This window comes from Callospermophilus lateralis, chromosome 17 (assembly GCF_048772815.1).
Source record: "Callospermophilus lateralis isolate mCalLat2 chromosome 17, mCalLat2.hap1, whole genome shotgun sequence".
Lineage (NCBI taxonomy): Eukaryota > Metazoa > Chordata > Mammalia > Rodentia > Sciuridae > Callospermophilus > Callospermophilus lateralis.
In genome coordinates, this window is record NC_135321.1 from 36,881,228 (window position 1) to 36,902,785 (window position 21,558).

The window sequence follows — 21,558 nt, forward strand, 5'->3', positions numbered from 1 at the left end:
GAATTAGACACCATGTTTGAATTCAGATGAGTATTACAACATTTTTCAAATATTGCCCATTGCCATCTAAAAGCATACTTAATATATTTATATTTTAAAAGCTATCAAACTTTCCAAATGTATCCCTTATATTTTATTGGATTATTCCACCTTGTTAATGATTTGAGCTGTAAAAATATGATGATTTGTAAAACTTGACTTCATTTTTAAGGTCAGTGATCTGCTCTAGTTTTATTATGCCTCTTCTGATTATACAGTTGTAATATTTTAGTGTGATCTTTATACTATGTGTTTTATATATTAGTATTTCACAGAGACATTTAAAATACTGCCTACTTAAAATTTCTCATTGTAGAGGTCATTCACAAGGGCTTTCTTTTGTTGATAAATTTGAGGTTTGATATTTCTGTTTATAGAAATGCTATCATCCTTTTATTTTCATTGTCATGTGTGAAATATATATTGTTAATCTGATCTTATAATGATTGGTTTCTGTCCCACTCTAGACCCAAAGGTAAATGAAACTTAGAATTTAAGCAAAAATAAATAAATAAGTAAATAAATAAAAGTGGGGTTGAGTAGATGGAAGATGTATAATATCACACAGCTAAAGGGTCAGGGCTGAACTTTAGTAGCAACTGTTGTATCTGGGTGCAAAGATGTCCTTGGGACTCTTTTGTACTACTTATCTTTGTGGATTCAGCTTGATCTCAGTCTCAGAGAAGCTCTCTTCATCTAGAGACAAAGTTAAAACACATGCCTTGCAAAGGGAAAGTTGTACCATAGGGTTGACAGTTTTCATCTGGTCTAGCAGAAGTTATTTCTGAAGGCAAAGATATTGGGCTAACAACAACAAAAAATCACAACAAAGCCTCTTGGTCTCGACACCCTAATGCTATGATCTATGTCTGTGTAAGGGTCTCGATTGGCATTTGCTTCCTCTTGCACATTTTTCTTTCCCCTCTTGCAAACCACTCTGGTTCTGAAATTCAACCTCTCGTTCCTTTTAACTCCCATGGACCCTTACTGTGAAACACATGAAATTCTATATCACTAGCCATGAATGATGAACCCTGCTTAATTTCTCTACTGCTTTGCTCAGTGTCTGAGACTAGCTCCGTAAATTAAATTTTCTGATCTTTAATTAGTTGCTTTATATTTTAGACAATATATTGTATTAGTCAGAACCAGTAAGAGTAGGAGTTTACAGAGTGAGAGATGTAATTAAGATTGAGAAGCCCCATGATCTGCCAGTGGAATAGTTTAGTCTCAGTCTCAAGACCCGACAACTAGAGCAGCCAATGGTGTGATAGTGTAGAGGTCTTGGTGTGTCTCAGCTCAAGCAAGCAGAATGGATGAATTTTGACTTTCTCTTCTGCCTTTTGCCCTATTCTTGACTCAAAGGATTGGATGTTATCCACTCACATTGGGGAAGTCAATCTGCTTTACTATCCACAAATTCAAATGCTAATCTTATCCAGAAACCTCCACACAGACACACCTAGATATAATCTTTAATCAAATATTCAGGCACTCTGTGATCCAGTCAGGTTGATATATAAAGTTTACCATAAGATACACTACCGTTTTATTATTATTAGGATCCATGTAATTCAAAATCATTTATAATATATATACTAAAATATTTATACCAGTTCTGCTATGATGTTCAATTATGTGGATGTTAAATCTGGATGTGATATTGCCTCCAATCCATATAAAATATGTAACTTCTTTTAGAGTTTCTCAGGATGTATTTAATGAATATCTGTAAAACATATCCATAGTTAACATTTAGATGATAGAATTGGTTTAGCATATCTTATCCCAAGGGATCTTCTATTTTACAAGTTGTTGTCAAGAAATACAGAATTTTGGGAATGGATTTCTACTGATACTCTAACAATAGCCTCATAAGCAGTCATTGTCTAGACAAAGAAAAGAATAGGTTTAAGACAATACATTTAGAGTCAAACTGCATGAGTTCAAATCCTGATTTCATTTACTAGCTGTGTGACATTAGGGAAGTTACTTAGCCAAGATATTGTTAGTGAGATAAATTATATATGTAGAAGACTTAGAATAATGCCTGGCACAGAATAGATGTCCAATAAATAATTGTTGAATAAATTTCGCTCTGTGGCATACTATCTTAGCATGATACCAAATGTATGATCATTCTCAATAAAAGTTTCTTGAGGGGAAAAAAATGATTGACATAGATAAAAGGGTTTTTTTTTTAGAAATTCTTTTGCTTTAATGTTAGTCTTAAAAGTTTATCATTATTATCATTCATTGAGTTTATTCTCTTAAATATATTTTATTATTAAAACATGTTTTATGCCAGATTATGTTAATTCCACAAATTGAAAAAAATCTATTCACTATTTACTTCTATAGATATTTTCTTTAAGGAAAACCTGTTCAACCGGGTGTGGTGGTGCACACCTGTAATTCCAGCCTTTTGGGAGGCTGAGGCAGGAGAATCTCGAAAGTTCAAAGACAGATTCAACAACTTAATGAGACCCTGTGTCAAATTTTAAAAAATTATCTGGGGATGTGACTTAGTGGTTAAATTCCCTGGGTTCAATCCCTGGTACCAAAACAAAGAAAAAAAAAGGAATGAAAACCTGTTCAAACAGTAAAGTAGAGGAAGGGGTTCAGCAGGAGGGAGGAGGAAGGTGAAGGATAGGAGTAATGAGAAGAGTAAAATTGGGGAAGTATTGGGGATTGAAATGGAGTAAATTATATTACACTTATTTATGAATATGTCAAAATGAAGTCACTATTATGTATAACACTAATAAAAATGTAAAAGGTAAAAATAAAAGGAAACCTCTTTATCTGTTTGATAAGTGTATCTTTTCTCTAATTGAAACAACAAGGTTCAGTAAAAATAAATTATTTAATTATATCATATGATCTGTGGAAATCTTACAGCAAGTGATAATGCTTCTTACTTAAAAATCAAAAAATTGCAGGCTACTATTGTAAAAGAAAATAGAAATAATGCATCTAATTTATTTAGGAGGAGTAATAGTTGAAGGTGATTTCACTTAAAATCATTTTGTTTTCATATCAACATGTACATTAACCTGTAAATATTTTGTATTCTTCCTTCAATTACACACACACACACACACACACACACACACACACATGCCCATACACTTACCAAAAAAGTGTAATTTGTATAAACTTCTTATTCCACCACTCTTGGCTTCAGGCAGAGCTAGATTCATATAGTGGTTTCATCATTATCCGAATGAGAAGAGTTTATTCAGCCTTTCTGAAGCAATTTCCTTATCTGTAGAACTGGGAAGGTGATATCTCTGCACTGGGTTGCTGTGAAAATTAAGGGAGCCAACAGTCTAGATGTACCCTGCTCCTACGTTTCTTTCTTTTCTGTGTCTCACACAATTTCTTCATTATTTGATATCTCATAAAACATTTCTACATCAGTTAATAAAAAAGTTCATCATAACTTCTCTTTAAATTATCTTACATCTTAGTTTAGCATCTTATCAAAGGTACCTACAATATGCTTTGATAGTTTTTGATTAACATGGACTCAAAGAGGTAATATAAAACAGTGCATTGTTATGCTGTACACTGCTAAATCAAGTTCCTTACCACACCCATACACCTGGACTCCCTTTACTTCCAGGTCACTTCTCCCAAACTCACTCAGAGGTCCTAAAAGGAAATATGGAAGTATCTTGAGTATGTGTAATCCCCAAATAAAAAACAATCAAAGTCAGTTTACGTGTATTATTAAATGGTACCATTTATATATAGAAACGCATATAAATTCTTATCATTAGACTTCCATGAAAGCCATTAACTATTTATATGTGAAAAGAAATGTTGAAATATTTTAAAATTTCAGATGTTTAATGATTTTTACATTGAATTTTCTGAGCTATTATTTAATTGATCTTGCTTTGAATTCGTTATGTGATATAGTGTTGGGATACAGAAGGACTAAATTTAACAGACAATTAGAAAGAAAAATGATTTTCTTTTTCTAAATCAAAATCAAATGCCCTTTTGAGAACCACAGAAAACTTATAGACTGCTTTTAAAGCATCTTATAATTAGTATTTCTAATATCACTATCCATTCAAAGAATACTAACACAATTAGACTGACTATGCTCTGAGGCCAGATCTACTTCGAATAACATGTGATTTAATGATTCTCCTGTAAAATTAATTACAGATTGCATCTTTTGGGGAATATAAATATTGATTGGAAACAGTAATTGCTCTTGAAGAGCTAAGTTCAATAAAACTTTCTGCGATGATGGAAATGTTCCATGTGGCTATTGAGCCCTTAAAACATGACTGGGCAAGAGGAGGAAAATGCATTTTTACTTTCACTTGAGTTAATTGGGATTTAAATTAAAATAGCCACAGTGCTGGTGCTATCAACACCAAGACAAGATTTTTTTGAGCCACAGCGGAATTAAAAATAAAGCATAAAATTTGTAAACGTGTTCAATGAATTTAAAAGCAGCAATGTCACCCTTTCTTTTCAGTCTCCTGCCCATAGTTACTCAAGCTATGAGTCTGGCAAAAATGAGAGTGTAGACCGAGGCGCTGAGGACCTGTCACTCAACAGGGGGGAAGAGGACGAAGACGACCACGATGACCATGATGATTCTGAGAAAGTTAACGAGACGGATGGTGTCGAAGCAGAACGGCTGAAAGCTTTTAATGTGAGTCCTGCCACGCTCGCAGTGTGGTTTGATTTTTTTTTTTTTTCCCATTTCACTTTCGTGGTGTTGCCTGTTGGTCAATGTGGATATTTTAGAGACGTGTTTGTTTAATTTGCAGAAGGATTTAAAAAAGTACAGGAAACACTCTTTGCCAACCAGACACCAGAATTGCTGTGTTTTGTTTAGAATTTTTAAAGCCAAATGTGAGCTGAAAAACTGGAATTGTGTTGTGTGAGTATGCATGTTTACCCAGTGGACGAAGGGAGACCCCGCTTTGTCCTTGGCTGAGTACGCCTGTCCGTCCTGTGACCTCTTTTCCTTTCCTAGTTTATCTAATTATGCATGACAAGAATCAATTGTTTGTTTTCAGAGATTAGTCCACTGTGCAGCGTAGGAACAGTCGTATTTATTGTTAATAGAGAATTTAATGGGGTGCTCAACTGTCACAGTCTACTGTTATTTCCTGATTTTTTTTTCTCCTACATAATAGTCTATTCTTTTCTGTCTGTCTGTCTGTCTGCCTTTCTCTCTTTCTCTCTTTCGGTTTTTAAAATTTCCAACCATTTAGAAAAAAAATCTTTTAAAGAGTGTTTGCTTAAAATTTCTGGCTTTCCATTGCAAAGTTCTCCAGTGCATAAACCAGAAAAGAATATTTTCCTATCGGTAATCAAGACAGGAAGCTAGGAACAGAAGAGAGCAGCCCTCCAAACCCTTCTCCTCTGTCTCCCTCTTGCCAACAGATGTTTGTCAGGCTGTTTGTAGATGAAAACTTGGACCGAATGGTCCCAATCTCTAAGCAGCCCAAAGAAAAGATCCAGGCTATCATTGACTCATGCAGGCGACAATTCCCTGAGTACCAAGAGCGTGCCAGAAAACGTATACGTACTTACCTCAAGTCCTGCAGGCGGATGAAAAGAAGTGGTTTTGAGATGGTGAGTTCTGAATTAAAACACAGCCCTAGATTCCATCCAAATCCCACATGTAAACCATGACACTATTTTTTTTATCATCTTAGTGTCTTTTTTTTTTTTTTCTCCATGATGTCAGGTCAAAGGGGTTTCTGTTCACTCGTTTGTTTTATTCCCCCCCTTCTCCTTTTCATCTTTCTGAACTATTTTATTCCCTTTGTTTATTTCAAAAAGGCATGTCTTGTGAGACCAGTGCTCACAGGACCCCATGGTACCATGTCACAGAAAAAAATGAGGGTGATACAAGTAAAGCCCCAGGGAGAACCAGCATCTCCTTTGGGGTGGCTCCCTTCCTGACACTGCTGAAGTGGCATGAAGGTAAACAAGGCGTGAACTGAAGCAGGAGGTGTTGTATCATTCACAAGGCCCAAGAGAATGGTTTTCTCTGGAACAAAAGGAAATGGATGGATCCATCTAAACAATGTCATATTCTTACCACCAGTTAACAAACAGCAAACCTTGAAAACTCAAGATCAGGGAATGAAAATGCTCAGATGAAAAATAAGTCTTTCTTGTGCTGGGGATGTTTATTTCCATACTTTTGAATGATACTGTTAGCTTTTGAATTGAGCTGGGCTTTATAGATGGATGATGTTAGGCTGGTGTTAGATTATTTGAGGGGATGGAAATTAGAAAACAGTAGTTTTTTTTTTCCCCCCAAACTTTAGTCTATGTTACCTTGCTCTCATGGTTACACCTAGAAATAGCACATACTTGTTCATTGTATGCTTTATTCATTTAAAAAATTTTTTTTGTATATGTGTGAACAGGAATTTAATAGAATTATTTGGAAACATCTTTTTTTCTACTCTTAGCTGAGACAGCTCCATACAGACCTAAACTGTTAATGTTTGTGATCTGTGCTTTTAATTTAGGTGTAATAGGGTAGGAGTTGGTATACATAATCGAGGTTTTTGAGAGTGCCATATGTGAGAATTTTGCAGATGTAAAAATCTTGTGAAATGAATGACAAATCCACTGTCCATTATCATTTTTTTCTACATTGGTTTATAAAATCATCCTTGTTATTTTTTTAAAGGAAAGGTTATTATTATTTAAATAGGAGGACATATTTCAAGTGGTCAGAAGCAGGAGCACAGGTTGTATTGCCTGAGAGCCTGGTTTTGGATTCAGAATCCACCACTTTCTAGCAGGACGCCCTGGGCAAGTTACTTTAATGTCTGTGGCTGGGTTCCTCCTCTGCAGAGCACATTAATTTCTAATTTGTAGAGTTGTGAGCAATTATATAAGCTGTCTCCCTTCTTCAAGTCATTTTTGGCATATATGAAGCATTCAATAAATCTTAATCCTGAAAATATGATCAAATATTATTTAATTTCAGCATCTGAGAAAGTTTCCTCAGCTATTTTTATTATAGAGTTGCAGAATACTCCAATGGAATATTTCCTTACTTCTCAGTATAACCCACATTGGAGTGGAAGGTTATAGTGGATAAATTCATTTTTAAATAAAAATAGCATAACTTAGTATGCTAAAATTTGACAATAGATTTGGTATGGCATAAGAGAATGAGAGATTGCTTGATCAAAATAAAACTATTACCCCCATTATGGAGCTAATTATTATTGTGAGCTATACAATAGGAGGCAGATAATAGATGAAAAGGACATATGAGCAAGTGTTTGAACCCAGAAGCCAGGCATTGACAATCAGGGTCAAGGCCACTGACATACAATTTCAATGGAAACTAAGTATATCTCAGAGTACAATGTGGTGTACACAATAACTTCTTTCAATAACAAAAAAGATAATAATGTACAACATGATTTTTATTTTTACAAGCATCTGGCATCACTCCTGTTTTTTAAATCTTTTAACGTTATTTAGATATTCTTTTCTTTGGTAAAATTTACCTTGTTTTTTATGTATAAATTTTTTATATTAATCTTTCTATAAAAGAAAGAAATCACCACCATGCAGAATTCTGAAAGTTCTCTCTGGTATATTTCATACATTTAACCAATTTTTAAAATTAATTGCCATTTTTATTCATTGTACTTTAACATGGACATCTATTTGGTATAAACCTTGTGCTCTGCATAGAGAAGGATAAAAAGTTGAGACTCATACAAAGTCAAAAAAATATAAATATTCTGTAAAGAAACAATAGAGTATTTGACTTTTAATAATGTTCATTCATTCGTTTGTTCACTTACTCAGTATGTGTATATGTACATACAATTATAGAAAGTAATAAGGAAAAATGTATGTCTGACTAATTATTTAGGAAAGCATAGCATGCTTTCTGATCACCATGATGTGTTGAGGTGACAGTTTTGTGAATTGAGATGCTTAAGTAGTAATGCAAGGTTTATGTAACCAAAAGATCAAAACTGCAACATGTGTGCCTTTGGGAGACACATATAAAGACCACAGAAACATAGGTCAAAATTTTAATGTTTTATGTATTGTTTCATTGTCACAGAGTGTGGGTAGGATTTTGTGTCTTTTTGAGTACTCATCCTTATCCAAAACAGATAGGAAAAGGCATGGCTAGTGAAGGTAGTAATTAAAACTAAATATTTCACATGAAATAATTTTGTGCCCATAATTTTTATTTTATCTGTTTAGTTTGGGAGTGCTCAAAATAAACCTAGAGGTGCTCTACAACTGAGCTACTCCCCCTGTTTATTGTTTATTTTGAAACAGGGTCTCACTAAGTTATCCAGGCTGATCTTGAACTTGCAATCCTTTTGCCTCATCCTTACCAGTAGCTGGGATTAGGGTATGTGCCACCATACCCAGCATTCCCATAAATTTTAAGTAATAATATAAGGTAACAATCAGGACTGTCATTTAAAATAATTGAAACAATGTTAAACAACAATATTTCCTTATGTAAAGTATGTGATTATTTTTAAATGCATATTATTCTGAAATATGTAACAAGGCAACTGAGTTTTTTTGTATATCTCTAAAATGTGATTGTGAAGTGTAGGCTTATTTAGGAGAGAATTATGAGTTGATAAAAAGAAAAAAAAGGCATCCAACAAGCTTAGCTCTTCCAGTTACTTAGATCTCTAAGGACAGAAGACTAAACAGAGGGCAACACAGAAATATTAGATTATGTTTCCTGACTTTAAGAAATTCAAAACCAAATTTTCATGGAAGTGGTTTATCATCACAACCTGTCAGTAATATACTTGAAAATTTCAGCATTGACTTTGCTTTTCGGCATTGTTAAAACAAAAATCTATTTATATTTAATTATTCTACATTATCCCTAATGAATTTACATGCCAACACAAATACTTTTAATTGGCTTCACTGAATTCATATAAACATTGGAATATGCATTTATTCATTTTTATTTCACTGGGATTATGAAAACCTCACAGGTTTCAATTGCTTAAGCCCCAAAACTTTCTATGTCATGCTCCAAATAGTCTCTATAATGCATGAAGTGGAATAACTATATTATGATTCTTTTCTGCACATTTTCACCAATTTACTATTACCAGTCTCATCATACAGTCTTCAGTGTTGGGTGCAGAAGGGCATGCTTAGTGAAAAATAAATTTAATAAGTTTGATCCAGAGTACTCTCAGGGTTCTCAGTGGAGTGTAGGAACCCAGTGAGTTAAGTAGCCATTAAATTAAACGTTAAATAAATACTGTGTATCAGATTGTTATTGATTCTGTTGTGTGGCTTTCACTCTCAAATTACTTCAACTACTTCTCTGAAGAATAATTGTTGATTATTCCAAATCAGAAATGTCTTTCTCCAAAGTGCTTTGATCTTCAATTCAATAGCAGCTATAATAGAAAACATGGTAAAAACAAAGCTTTATGAAAAAGGTAGGGTTGGACACTACTGAGGATCCTCTGTATTATGTGATACAATTTCTCTCATTTGTTTCCTAAATTTGAACAGAGACACTGCTACATATGTTTACTTGTATACTTGTATTTCTGTAACACTGAGAAATAATTAGGGGAGATATAGTATGAGAGATTTTCAGTCCATTTTTCCTCTTATATCCCAAATTTTGCCATTCTACCCAGTTGGACCAAGTAACCTAGATATTTGAATGCAAAAACCTCAGCTTCCTGAGAAATTACCTAGTTTTTGTTATTATGTGATTGACTTTTTTATTTGCAGAAAAACTCATGAAACATTTTATAAAATTTTGTCAAGGATATTATCTATTAAACTATTAAATATCCACTGTGAAAGATCTCATTTTGGAAACTTCTTTAGAATTCAGTGCAATTAAAAAAAATTCTCATGAGGAAATAGAGTAGTACTTTATTTCCATGAGAAAATAGGGTAGTGCTTTCATCTCTTCTTACTATCATCAGCAGTGTACAACTTAATATCTCCAATTCTGTGGCTCACTGCCAGGAAGTTCAAAAGCAAACTCTTGCCTATGCCCCTGTTTGTCTTTCTGTGGATCTTTGTTTACTTATTTCCTTGGTGGATCTGATACCTACATTAGAGAAAAAGGTGAGATATGAATTTTAAAAAACTAACAAAATGATATAATTCTAGATACATTTGAAACATTGCTTTCATGTTAAAGAAATAGTGTGTGTGTGTGTGTGTGTGTGTGTGTGTGTGTGTCTGTGTGTGTATGTATATATATATACATACACACACACAAACATACACTATCCCCAGGGGATTTGACTTTTAATATCATTTGTTTCTACTTATCTAATGGAGCTCAAAGTAGAGAAATCAGATCTTGTTTTTAATACACAGCCTCCCTGATTCTATAAGCATTGCAAAAGCCATGATGACAATTGCAATGCATCTTTTAGCAGACAAAGCTATTATAAAGATGAATTAAAGTGCTTCTTTAAACTGAAAATTTTATCAGAAGTATTCTCAGCCCTTCATAGAAGATTTTGACAGAAACTTTCTAATATGTGTGTAGCTATTATTAGCCACCTGATTCTTCACATAACATGACCACACTACACAGGTTTTTCTCTTTGTGACCAATTAACTTAATCGATGCTAATTAGCAAACACATTTTATATGAATTCCCCACCTGCTATTTGTACCAACTCTTACACTCTCTTTTATAGTTGTCAGCTCCCATCCCCCAGATACCTTTACATCCCTTAAGCACTTTATTCATAATATGTCTCTTTAATTACATTCTATAATGCCCTCCTGAATAATTTTGACGTATAATGTTCTGTTTCTTATAGCTCTTTCCCATCTTCAACTTCAATGATCTGAGTCTCTTATTTCATCTTATTATTGTCACCATCGATATACCTTAGCTATAGTTGTCACTTGAAGAACCATATAAAAACTTTGAGAATTATCTGAATTTCTCAAATCTTTGCAGAGGATGTGTCCTGGTCTTATCTTCTCTTCTTCCTGAGAAAATGTCCCCTCCATTTCAAGAAAACATTTAATCTTTTACTCCTACTACCTGAGTATCTCATTCTTTGTCAGGTTTCTCAAAGGAGCGCCTTATGGATCACTTCTGTGACCACCAATTCCTGTTAATCTGTCACATTCAAGTTCTGGTTCTCACTAATTGACCATTTCTTATCAAGATCTCATGATTGGGGCTGGGGGTGTAGCTCAGAGGTAGAGTACTCGCCTAGCATGCATGAGGCACTGGGTTTGATCCTCAGCACCACCTTAAAAAATAAAATAAAGATATTGTATCCACCTATAACTAAAAAATAAATAATAAAAAAATCTCATGACTACCAAATCTAAGCACTAGGTCCTCAACTCTATCACTTCCATTTGTATGATACTCTTGTTCCTCTTGGTCCTCATTTGTCTTTCTTTTCTTTGGGGAAGTTCCTATGATTCTGTGCTTGGCCTACCACCCAAGTTGCAAACATCTACTGACTGTGCACAGTGCCCTGTGCTTACCTTAGAACATCAGACATCTAGCTACAGAGCTGTGGTATTTCATTCCAAATGCCAGCCAGGTGCTAAACCAGCACAAACTGTTCTCTATCACTCCATTCTCTCCACTGAGGTTCCTCTTCATCTACTAAACTACCAGCACACCCCTCTGACTTGCTTATTCCTGTTAATAGCACCACTGTTGCCACTGGTTATAAACTGAGAACAAATCCTACCGCTCACTGAATTTTACTTATTCTTTCTTCACTTAATTTTCCAAATAAATCCTATAACTCCCAATTTTATCAGCTGTCTTTTTAGTTTTAACCCTTTGTCCCTCATGTTCTTATATAATCTTTTGAACTCAACTGTCTACCTCCATCTTACTCTCCCTCCATACACACCTAAGCAGAGTCTGACTAGAATTTGTGAATCCTGAGGATTATACAACTTTGGGCCTTCTTAAAACAGAAAATACAAAATCACAATCCAAGAAATAGCTAGAAAAAAAATGGATGAGTATTCAAAGTTAGGAAACATACCACACAAAGATATTCTACAATCACGGAAGTGTTGAAGATTCAAATCCTTTTCTTTGGATGTTTTTTAGACAATCTCAAATACACATAGGTGGGCTCCCTCAGTTTACATGAACTTCTCCTTCTTCCCTAGAATGCTGACAGCCTCCAGGAACTACAGCACTCAGGAGACCCATCTAATTGAGGGACCCTGATGCCTCAACATCATTGTCTTTAGGATAAACCTGGTTTTGCTCCTAGAGTAATTGCCCTCTGTTCTGGCTTCAGTAGAGTGGAAATTCTCATTGCAAAAACAGATTCTTCCTTTGTAATATTTTTACATTATGACCTTTTGAAACTGGGAGACTTAAGTTCAATTCCTGGCTTAGTTCAGTTGCTGCACAAGTTATAGAATGTTTCTGAGTCTCGATTTTTCTAAAGGAAAGGGCTATTGGGGTATTATGTTTAATTATGTGTATAAAATGTTTAACATAAAATCTGTCACCTTTTTTCCTAATATGCTCAATTACTTTCTTTGTATCTTAGTTTATCACAAAGTATTTCTTCTGTTCCTTCTCTTAGCATGTTTTCTTTTGGTCCACAGATTTTCTCTGAGTGCCCTTTATTCATTATTTACTAACTGTATGAAATTAAAGATCAACTAAATTGTAAAGAATATAGCCAATATAATCGTCAGAGTTACTCATCATTGAGTCTTTCAATTTTAGTAAGATATTCACCTGAACTTCATGGAATATCTACCCCCACCCCACATGCATATACCCATCTAGCTTCCCACTATGCACACAAACAATTCCTGAGTAAAAATATAACAATTTTCTTTTTCTTTCTTTGTTTTTGTTTTTATTTTTGCAGTACTAGGATTGGACCCAGAGCCTCATGTATGCTAGGCCAGTGCTCTACCACTGAGCAACATCCCTAGCCCTAAAATATACAATTTTTTTAAATACCTAACTAAGCTTGAAAGAAAGCAAAAGAATCTCCCGGGTAACTTACAGCCAGAGTTTTTAAATCCTTAGTTGGAATTGAGTAGCAAACATGAAAGATAGAAAAGGTAAATTCTGTTTGTGTCTACAGATAGAAATAGGGGCTGAATGGCTACCTAATTTCAGAATACAGGGATTTTAGCTTGAGACTAGCATAAACTGAGAACTTTATATGAAGCTGGGACCCTGGAAAGGCTGCTCCTCCATTAAAGGAGAGTTGAGAAACCTCCAACTCCATCTTCTAAAAGTCAGAATGGCAAATGTTATAAGCACTGAAACTAAAACCTTACTAGATGGGCTAAATACAATGGAAGATTCAGCAAAGAGACAATAAACTGGAACACAGAAGTATGGAAATTACCCACAGGAAGGTAAAAGAGAAGGATAAAAGAATTTAAGATGGAGAATATATAAAGACAGATCTAATAGGCATTCCAGAGGAAGAATGAGAACAAGAAGAAGGCAACATTGGAAAAGACGATGATGAAGAATTTTCAGAATTGATTGGACCGTGAATCTTAAGGACAGAGAAAAAGACCAGGATTCAACACCATGAGTAAGACAAATCCATACCAGGAAATGTCTTTGTAAAATTTCAGCAGAGCAGAGGAATTCTTAAATATACCAGGAAGAAACATCAGGTTACCTGAAACAGAAAAACAGTGAGGCTAAATAATTTCCTGTCCTCATAATAGATGTCAGAATACTTTCTTGAAGAAGAAAGTCTTTAAATCTTTAGGAAATCCACTTTCAAGTTAGAATGCTCAGCTAAATTGTATGTTCAGAGCAAGGAGGAGACAAATGCTCCACTCACAGGCTGAAGCTGGACACATGAAAACATACTCTAAGAAGAAGGAAACTGAACCCAGAAGGAAACAATGGAAATTAGCAACCTTGATGATCAAATGGAAGAAAAACACCCTGATTTTTTAGTTAGCCTATCTCAGTGTTTATCTGTGCTTTTCCAAATTGTCGACTGGTGTTCCTGATCTTCAATTTCCTTGTGGAAAAGGGTGGAGACAATCACCCTTGAAGATGAAAACCAACAGCACTTGAAATAGCAAATGTAAAATTTCTTACCTGGTGTATATGAGGAATATGATAAAATAGATTCTAATAGGATATGGAATTCCATATTTCTCTTTATTGAGAAATTCTGGCTATCTCAATCTGTCAAGTGGAATCAAATATGTCTTTATTTATTTATACCGCACTTCCAGTTAAAAGCTACCTTGAATCTCTCTTTTTTCTGTGTGCAAACTGTACTTTGTGCTACATTTGTAGTTTTATTTATCCTGTCTTATATTCCTGTTATCTCTATACAAGCCTTAGCTACCTAAGTTATGTTCCTTGAGTACTATGCTTTTTAACTTGTTTGTCTCTGTATCACCCACAATGTCTTATACAATGCAAATGATTGCTCATGAAAGCTGCTCAATTCATGTTCAATACAACTGAATTAAAATTGCTGAATGAAAGACTGAGTGCATGGATAGATATTTACTAATGTTCTACTTTGGGTTGAAAATTGGTTGGAAGATAAGCTATGTTTTATTGTGCACTATATGTTTTACAGTACCTTGCAATTGGTATTTCAGTTTTAAAAGTTACTGCTAACTGAAAATCTAGCATAACATATTTTAAAACTTTAGGGAGGATTTTTTCCCCAAAAGAAGATGGTTATATAACTTTTGATTATAGCTTTCCTTTTAACTCTCAAAGCACTGGTTTTTAAAAATTTTTATATATTTGGTGATTAGTGTATGAGTAGTGATTGTGAATTCATGTATAGAATTGGAATAGATGTAGTTGAGGATAGATTAGTTTTAGTTTCACAAATAAACTGTTGAGGCAACAAATACCATGTTCTACCATTAAGCATATGATAATATGATTAATCACATGTTTTTGGAATTGGATGATATTTCCCAGTGGATATTCTAATTACAGATGACTTTGTTAAAAATGAAAGCCTGAAAGGAAGAGAAGGGGGACAGAAAATAGGAAAGACAGTGGAATGATTCTGACATAACTTTCCTGAGTTATGTATATAAATACACCACAGTGAATCCCCACATCACGTACAACCACAAGACTGGGATCCTAATTAGAATAAGATGTAATCCATGTTTGTATAAATATGTTAAAATATACTCTATTGTCATGTACATCTAAAAACAACAACAACAAAATAAATAAATAAAAGAAAGGATGAAGGAGCTACCGATATAGCTCAGGAGTAGATCACTCACTTAGCGTATGCAAGGTCCTGGGTCTCATTCCCAGCACAATAAATAAATAAGTGATAAGTAAAAATGAAATCGTTTGATTTTCATAGAGTTGTTTCATACCTTGATCAGAGGTATTGTTATATGATATTAGCCAAACTGGGCTTCTAAGTATCAACCAACCATAAGAGTTATTGATTTCTCAGGGTTTGTAAAAGATCATTATTAGTGGACAATAATATTAAAAAATAATGACAAGGCATAGACCACTAATTCATAAGTGAAGTATTTATAATCAAAGCCTGGATGAAGATTAATTAGTTTATATTCCATTTTGGTTAAAAACACACTTTCAAACTCCTTTTAAATTAGTCAAGGGAATTTTCTCTAGAAACTGGCAGTCCAAGGATTCACCCATAGCTCTCTCCATAGGCATAAAGGTGTCAGGGTTTTTCTGCTTTCTCATTTCTCAACTATGTTTGTATCATGTATTGATTGACCTCTCTGAGGTCCTTCTGACCTGTTGGTAAGTGTTGCCATCAGCAGTTCTTAGCCTCTGTTTTAAAGCTCACAATCTAAGAGCAATCCTCCTACTCCTTGTCTCAGCTCTGGTGAAAGAACATTGAATGGTCCTATTTAGATCAAGTGTTGACCTCTTGGGTCAGTCTCTGGGAACAAAGAGATGAGTTCCCTTAATCGCTTAGGAGGCCAGGTCATGTCAGTGAGGTGCACTGCTTATCATTTCCATCAAAACCATTCAGGATAGATTAAGGATGGTTCATTCTTTCAGACACCTCCACAACCCTTATTTGAAATTTTGGATTATCTGTGGTTCATAACTCAGAATTTTTCAGATTTTAGGACATAATAGAGTACATATTCTGTTTATTTCACTCAGAATAGTGTCTGGGAAAACATCTCATATACAAATACCTTAGCATTTCTGCAGTAACTATGTAAATATTTATATAAATTAGGAAAAAGACTAAGTATTTGGCATATTTTTGCCAACTGAGTTTAACTCCCAGTTTTTGAAAATTACTTAAGTTATATATTAGGATTCAGAATTGCTTATAAAAAGTTGTAAATCAATAATTAATATTCCTTATTGCAAGGGTATTAAACCCTCTGTGCTGGGCATTGCACTCACTTGTAAAGACAACTCTGATGGTAGAGACAGTATTGGTAGTGTTGCTGTTTATCTCCCTATACTTGGCACAATTCCTGATACATAGATAGTACTTACCAAATATTTGTTGAATGAATAAATGAAGGTAGCAGTGACTTTGTGTATATTGCTTCCTGGAATCCTCTATGATGTAACATTATTTTTCCTATTCATTATTGCTCACTCAACCCATTACTTTTATATAAGTAAAAGTAATGATACCTTGCTGAATGACTTGGGCTCAGGGAGATTAAATCACAAACACTGTCACATACATGGTAAAAGGCTGATTACAGAGTAATATCCAGGTTCCTCTCGCTTCTTTACTAACCTGCCTAACTGTCTATGAATGAAGCTACCTGGTTAATAAAAGGGATCCTTTACAAGCTAAAACTTTCCACACAGCCTGTGTAATTATGTCTTTAGGCATAGATACATCATTTTGGGGAAGATGGTGTATGCCTATCATTCATTGCAAAATTCTTAATTATGTATTTTATAAAGTAAAAAGAGTAAGGAATAATCTCTTTTTTTCTTCTTTTATGAAAAGGGGTACTGAATGCAGGGGGCATTTTTCCATCCCTTTCTTTCTTTTAAAACTTTTTTATACTTGTAAAAATCCTGTAGCATCTTTGTATAGACCATGTTCAGAAAACCCTAAATTCATTTAATTTATAGTTTTCAGACCAAAAAGCAAAAAAACAAAAACAAAAAAAAAAAACCGAATAGCATGTTGGTGTGGTGACAAGTTTCACTGCATCTGTAAAGAAAGACACATTTATATTGTGCCAACAGCAATCACATCCTAAGTTCCAATTAAAATACGACTTTTTAAACTCCAGAAGCTGCATGTGACAGTTTAGCCATCTGTTGGATGAGACAACCATCACTGATTTGAGCCTAGATAATTATTATGATAAGAACTGTGCTTTGGAAAGTTCAACTCAGATCCCAGTGGAGAATGACTGTTAATTATGAAGAGATAATTAGTGAGGGCAGAATCTTATATCCAGGGAAAGAAATAGGTAACAAACCTTAATCTGGGTCTAGATCATGAAAAGTTTATAATTATGTACATTTTAATTATTATTTTAAATCCTCTTTTATGATATATATCAAATATGTTCTTTACCCTGATATCTTCCACCAGAGGAAGTATTGTTTTCCATAAACTATCTGTTGGATTTTTTTGCATTTGAGATTTCTGTCAAATGTTCTCATCTCCAGTTATTACATAGATGCTTTGGTTTTATAGCCACTCTTTGTGACATAGAAGGAAATCTTTAGCCCTTGTCTCTGGTGGAATCTGGTCATAGCCCTTAGCACATGATTTTGTGCCAGGAAGGCCCTGAAGTAGTGATAGTAGAATGAGTTGAGAAACTGTTAAATGTGGTGACAGAAAGAATCCAGATGATGATGGTTCTCAGACCCCATACTAAATAAAAATTTCAAACTTCTCTATGATAAAAAAAAAATGGTTTATGAAGAGCAAAAGTGATTAATTTCCTTTTCACTTTCTTGATATGAGCATTTTCAATTTAGGTAATGAATAAAAGCCAAATATGGATGAAACATAAGTCAATCCCTTTCATCTTTAGTATCTTATGATTAGGTACAATGTCACTGAGCTTCGTGTGTACTGGGGACCACTGACATTTATTATCAACTCATCAATTAGAAGAAAAGAGATTTTTAGTATGATTATCCCATCCATTTTGGACATGAAACTAAGCTTCATTTTACTTCATAACCAGAAATTTTCTTGCTACTTTTGGCTGTTCCAACATACAATCTTGAGAATTTTTATTGCAGCATTTAGAACTTGTAGCATAACTTAGAAAAGTTACACTTTAATTTTTGTTATAAATGAAAAGTTTTAAAGAATTAATATGAACATAGAACAATGGGATTAAGCACCTAAAGAGTGCTAGGGAGATTCTAATGTATTCTTTGCTTAAATGCAAAATGGAGTTAGTTGGAAAGGAATCCTCTTTAGGAATGTGTAGTAAGCTCACTGAGCTTCAGAGAGGCCTTAGTTGTAAAATGAGAACAATTCCTTAATATGGACTGTTATTTCCAACTTACCATCAGACTTATATATGAATCCAGGTATTTCCACAGGTATGTTTAAAACATTCCTTAGCTTTATGTATTCCTAATTTGGAAGAGAGACACCTAATAAATTGAGAGAAATGGAGATAATAAGGAACAGAAGTATATATTTATGAGTGCTATATGGCTGTTAATAACTGGATTACAAAAAGGGAGATTGCTGATATTTTATTTAGATATCAATTATATCCCTAGGACCAGATGAAGGATCTAATAATGTAGTTTATAAAAATCTGAATTCTCTGTGAATAATACTAACTACAATTAAATTTTTTTCATTTTTTAATAATGTAATGTTTTTATTCCCACTTTTCTGGTAACATTTTTTTCTCAAAAAATGGTTCCATCAAGAAGAACATGTGGCTTAGGTGTAGGTTACAATGTTGAACCCAGCAGTGGTCATCTTTTCTTGAGACACTAATTTTTAGCTTAATAATTATATATTTAATATTTTCTAGCTTACTGTTTACATAATCCTGGACTAGACTACTTTATATTAATGAAGTACAGAAGGAAATGAAGAAGCAATGTATGTTTTTAAATTATACTTCTATCATTATTTGACTATATATACATAGACATACACACACACACACATACATACATATATACATACATATAGAGAGAGACACAATATCTTTATTCATTATTTTTATGTGGTGCTGAGGATTGAACCCAGTGCCTCACACATGGAAGGCAAGTGCTCTACTACTGAGCTACAACCCCAGCCCATGTGACAATATTTTTAGTTTTATTTAATTTGATCTTCTTAACTGTTCCCAAGACACAGTCCTGGCCTTTTGATTTCCTTCTGAAACTGCTTCTGCTGCATGCTTTCTACCGTTTCAGGGGCTTCTTTCTCCATTTGGCAAAAAATGCCTTTAGACCAACCTATTGCTCTGTTGTCACAGTGGCCCAGCCTTCCTTTTGGATATCTTACAAGGTTAGCAGACGAAGATCCTGCACCTTTCTTGGCAGGCCTTTACATGCACAGGCTATAGGGTTTTGCAGAAACACTATCTGAATGTAGCTGTTCTAGAATATTATTTGAGACCTAAGCTGCATAGCTAAATCAGCTAAAACATGTTTTAAATGCCAGAGTTAGTAAAATAAAACATGTGCAAGAAAGACACATATGTGTTCCTTCGCCAAAATAATAATAATAATAATAATAATAATAATAATAATAATAATAATTTAAAGAGTCTTAATTAGTTCAGAGACTTCTAATGAATGGTATCCCTACATATTTTGGACCAAGGCTTTGAAAACCCTATGATTGCATGCCATTGTCCATGCTAGACTCCTCAAAGATACTTTTATTTTGTAATTTTAAATTATTTTACTATCTCATGTCATTTAATTTTCATGTCATTTTTTATCAATCATTTGCTTATCTTAATTAAAAATGTTCTATATCATTAACTACTTCATCTTTCAGTTAGATGATTTTGCATGTAATTATGGGGAAAAAGAATGAAAATTTTTCTGTGATTATCACAAATGATATGGAGAGTCGCAAACAATTTATAGTTAATTAGGAGCTTAGTTGGGGGATTAATTAAATTTCTCTGTGGTCTGTGTAGAAGATGGATTTCCAACATATATGATTAAATTATTAATATAAACTCATATTTTATATATAAAATAAAACATGCTTTTACACGCACTGGCAAATAATCTCGCATCTAAATAAACATCAAACTTTTGGCATATGGAAATAGCTCTAGGACTGGATTTTTAGTTTGTATTTAAACGAGATTATTTTTTAAAGTCTTTTAATCACGTCAAATGTGTCACAGCTTAAACTGTAAATATTCACAATCTTCACATGAAAATTATTTGACATGGTGTGAGTTTCTGTTAGCTTTTTCAACTGTGTTTCAGCCCTGTCATTTGTTTTTTGTTTTGCTTGTTTTGCTGTGCATTGTCATATGTTATGAAAGAATTATAGGACTTGTTTTATTTGCAAAATCCAGTGGGCCATTTTGCCACTGTCTGGTCAAACTCCAGCTTAATGGCCCTGACTAAATACGTGTGTCAATGGAGCCACAGGAATGAATGATGGATCTGTGTAGTAACTCTAGCTTTAACCTCTAACTAGATTTCATTTATCATCTTTACAATTTCCATTTCCTCTCTCTATTCAAATAAAGTCAGTTGAAATGAATGGATATTCCTGCACATGTTGATGGTTCTCTTCTGAAGATAGCATTGTTCCGTTCATGATACTGTTAATAATTTTTTCGTATTTCTTTTTTCTCTCTTTTTTTTAGTCTCGACCTATTCCTTCCCACCTTACTTCAGCAGTTGCAGAGAGTATCTTGGCTTCAGCCTGTGAGAGTGAGAGTAGAAATGCTGCTAAGAGGATGCGTCTGGATAAACAACAGGTACTGAGGAGTCTGGGTGTCCGGTGTGCACCAGCTCCATGGCAAATGCTGTTCATTTATGTAGAAGTGCAGACACTCCTGAATAGGTCTGACGTGCACAGAGTTAGAGGTTTTGTGTCATTGTGAATCGGAACTTGAAAAATGCCAAGCTCATGGGATCGGTGGTGATCAATTAAACTTATTTTCTGAATGAAAAAGAGACAACAATGAAACTTTGTTAGAATTCTGTTTACTATTCAGTTTGAAGGCCAATTGCTTGGTAAGAGACACTGATCATTTATAGGATTTCTTTTTACCTCATTATTTATCCTTATTTTTGAAAGAAAATGAGCCTTTAATTTCCTCTGGTCTTCTGCCAAATGCCAATATATTATGCTGAGGGTGGTAAATATGCAAAATAATATTGATAGGCTGGAAAGCCATCAAATGGGAATGTAATGTAATGGAAATGGGCTTAGTCTCTCGCTAATTAATCATTTATTATATACCCTTTACATATCCTCTCTGCCTCTTTTCCAAGGGTATATAGTTTATAAAGTGTGGATGCATATATTTTTGGTGAAAACTCAATTGTCCCTTTAGTTTGTATGTGTCTGTCTAAA

At 34.0% G+C, this 21,558-nt stretch overlaps 1 protein-coding gene across 7 annotated transcripts in view; it reads left to right on the forward strand.

Annotated features, from left to right (window-relative positions):
• Nucleotides 1-21,558, forward strand: part of Nol4 (nucleolar protein 4) — a 310,075-nt gene that overhangs the window by 222,767 nt on the left and 65,750 nt on the right. For 3 of the 7 annotated variants that reach the window (XM_076836802.2, XM_076836803.2, XM_076836807.2), the window contains 3 exons: nt 4,541-4,720; nt 5,461-5,652; nt 20,843-20,956. In XM_076836802.2, coding sequence (XP_076692917.1) covers nt 4,541-4,720; nt 5,461-5,652; nt 20,843-20,956 — 486 coding nt within the window. The remainder of the gene's footprint in view (nt 1-4,540; nt 4,721-5,460; nt 5,653-20,842; nt 20,957-21,558) is intronic. The other 4 variants (XM_076836804.2, XM_076836805.2, XM_076836809.2 and 1 more) reach the window with 2 other exon arrangements.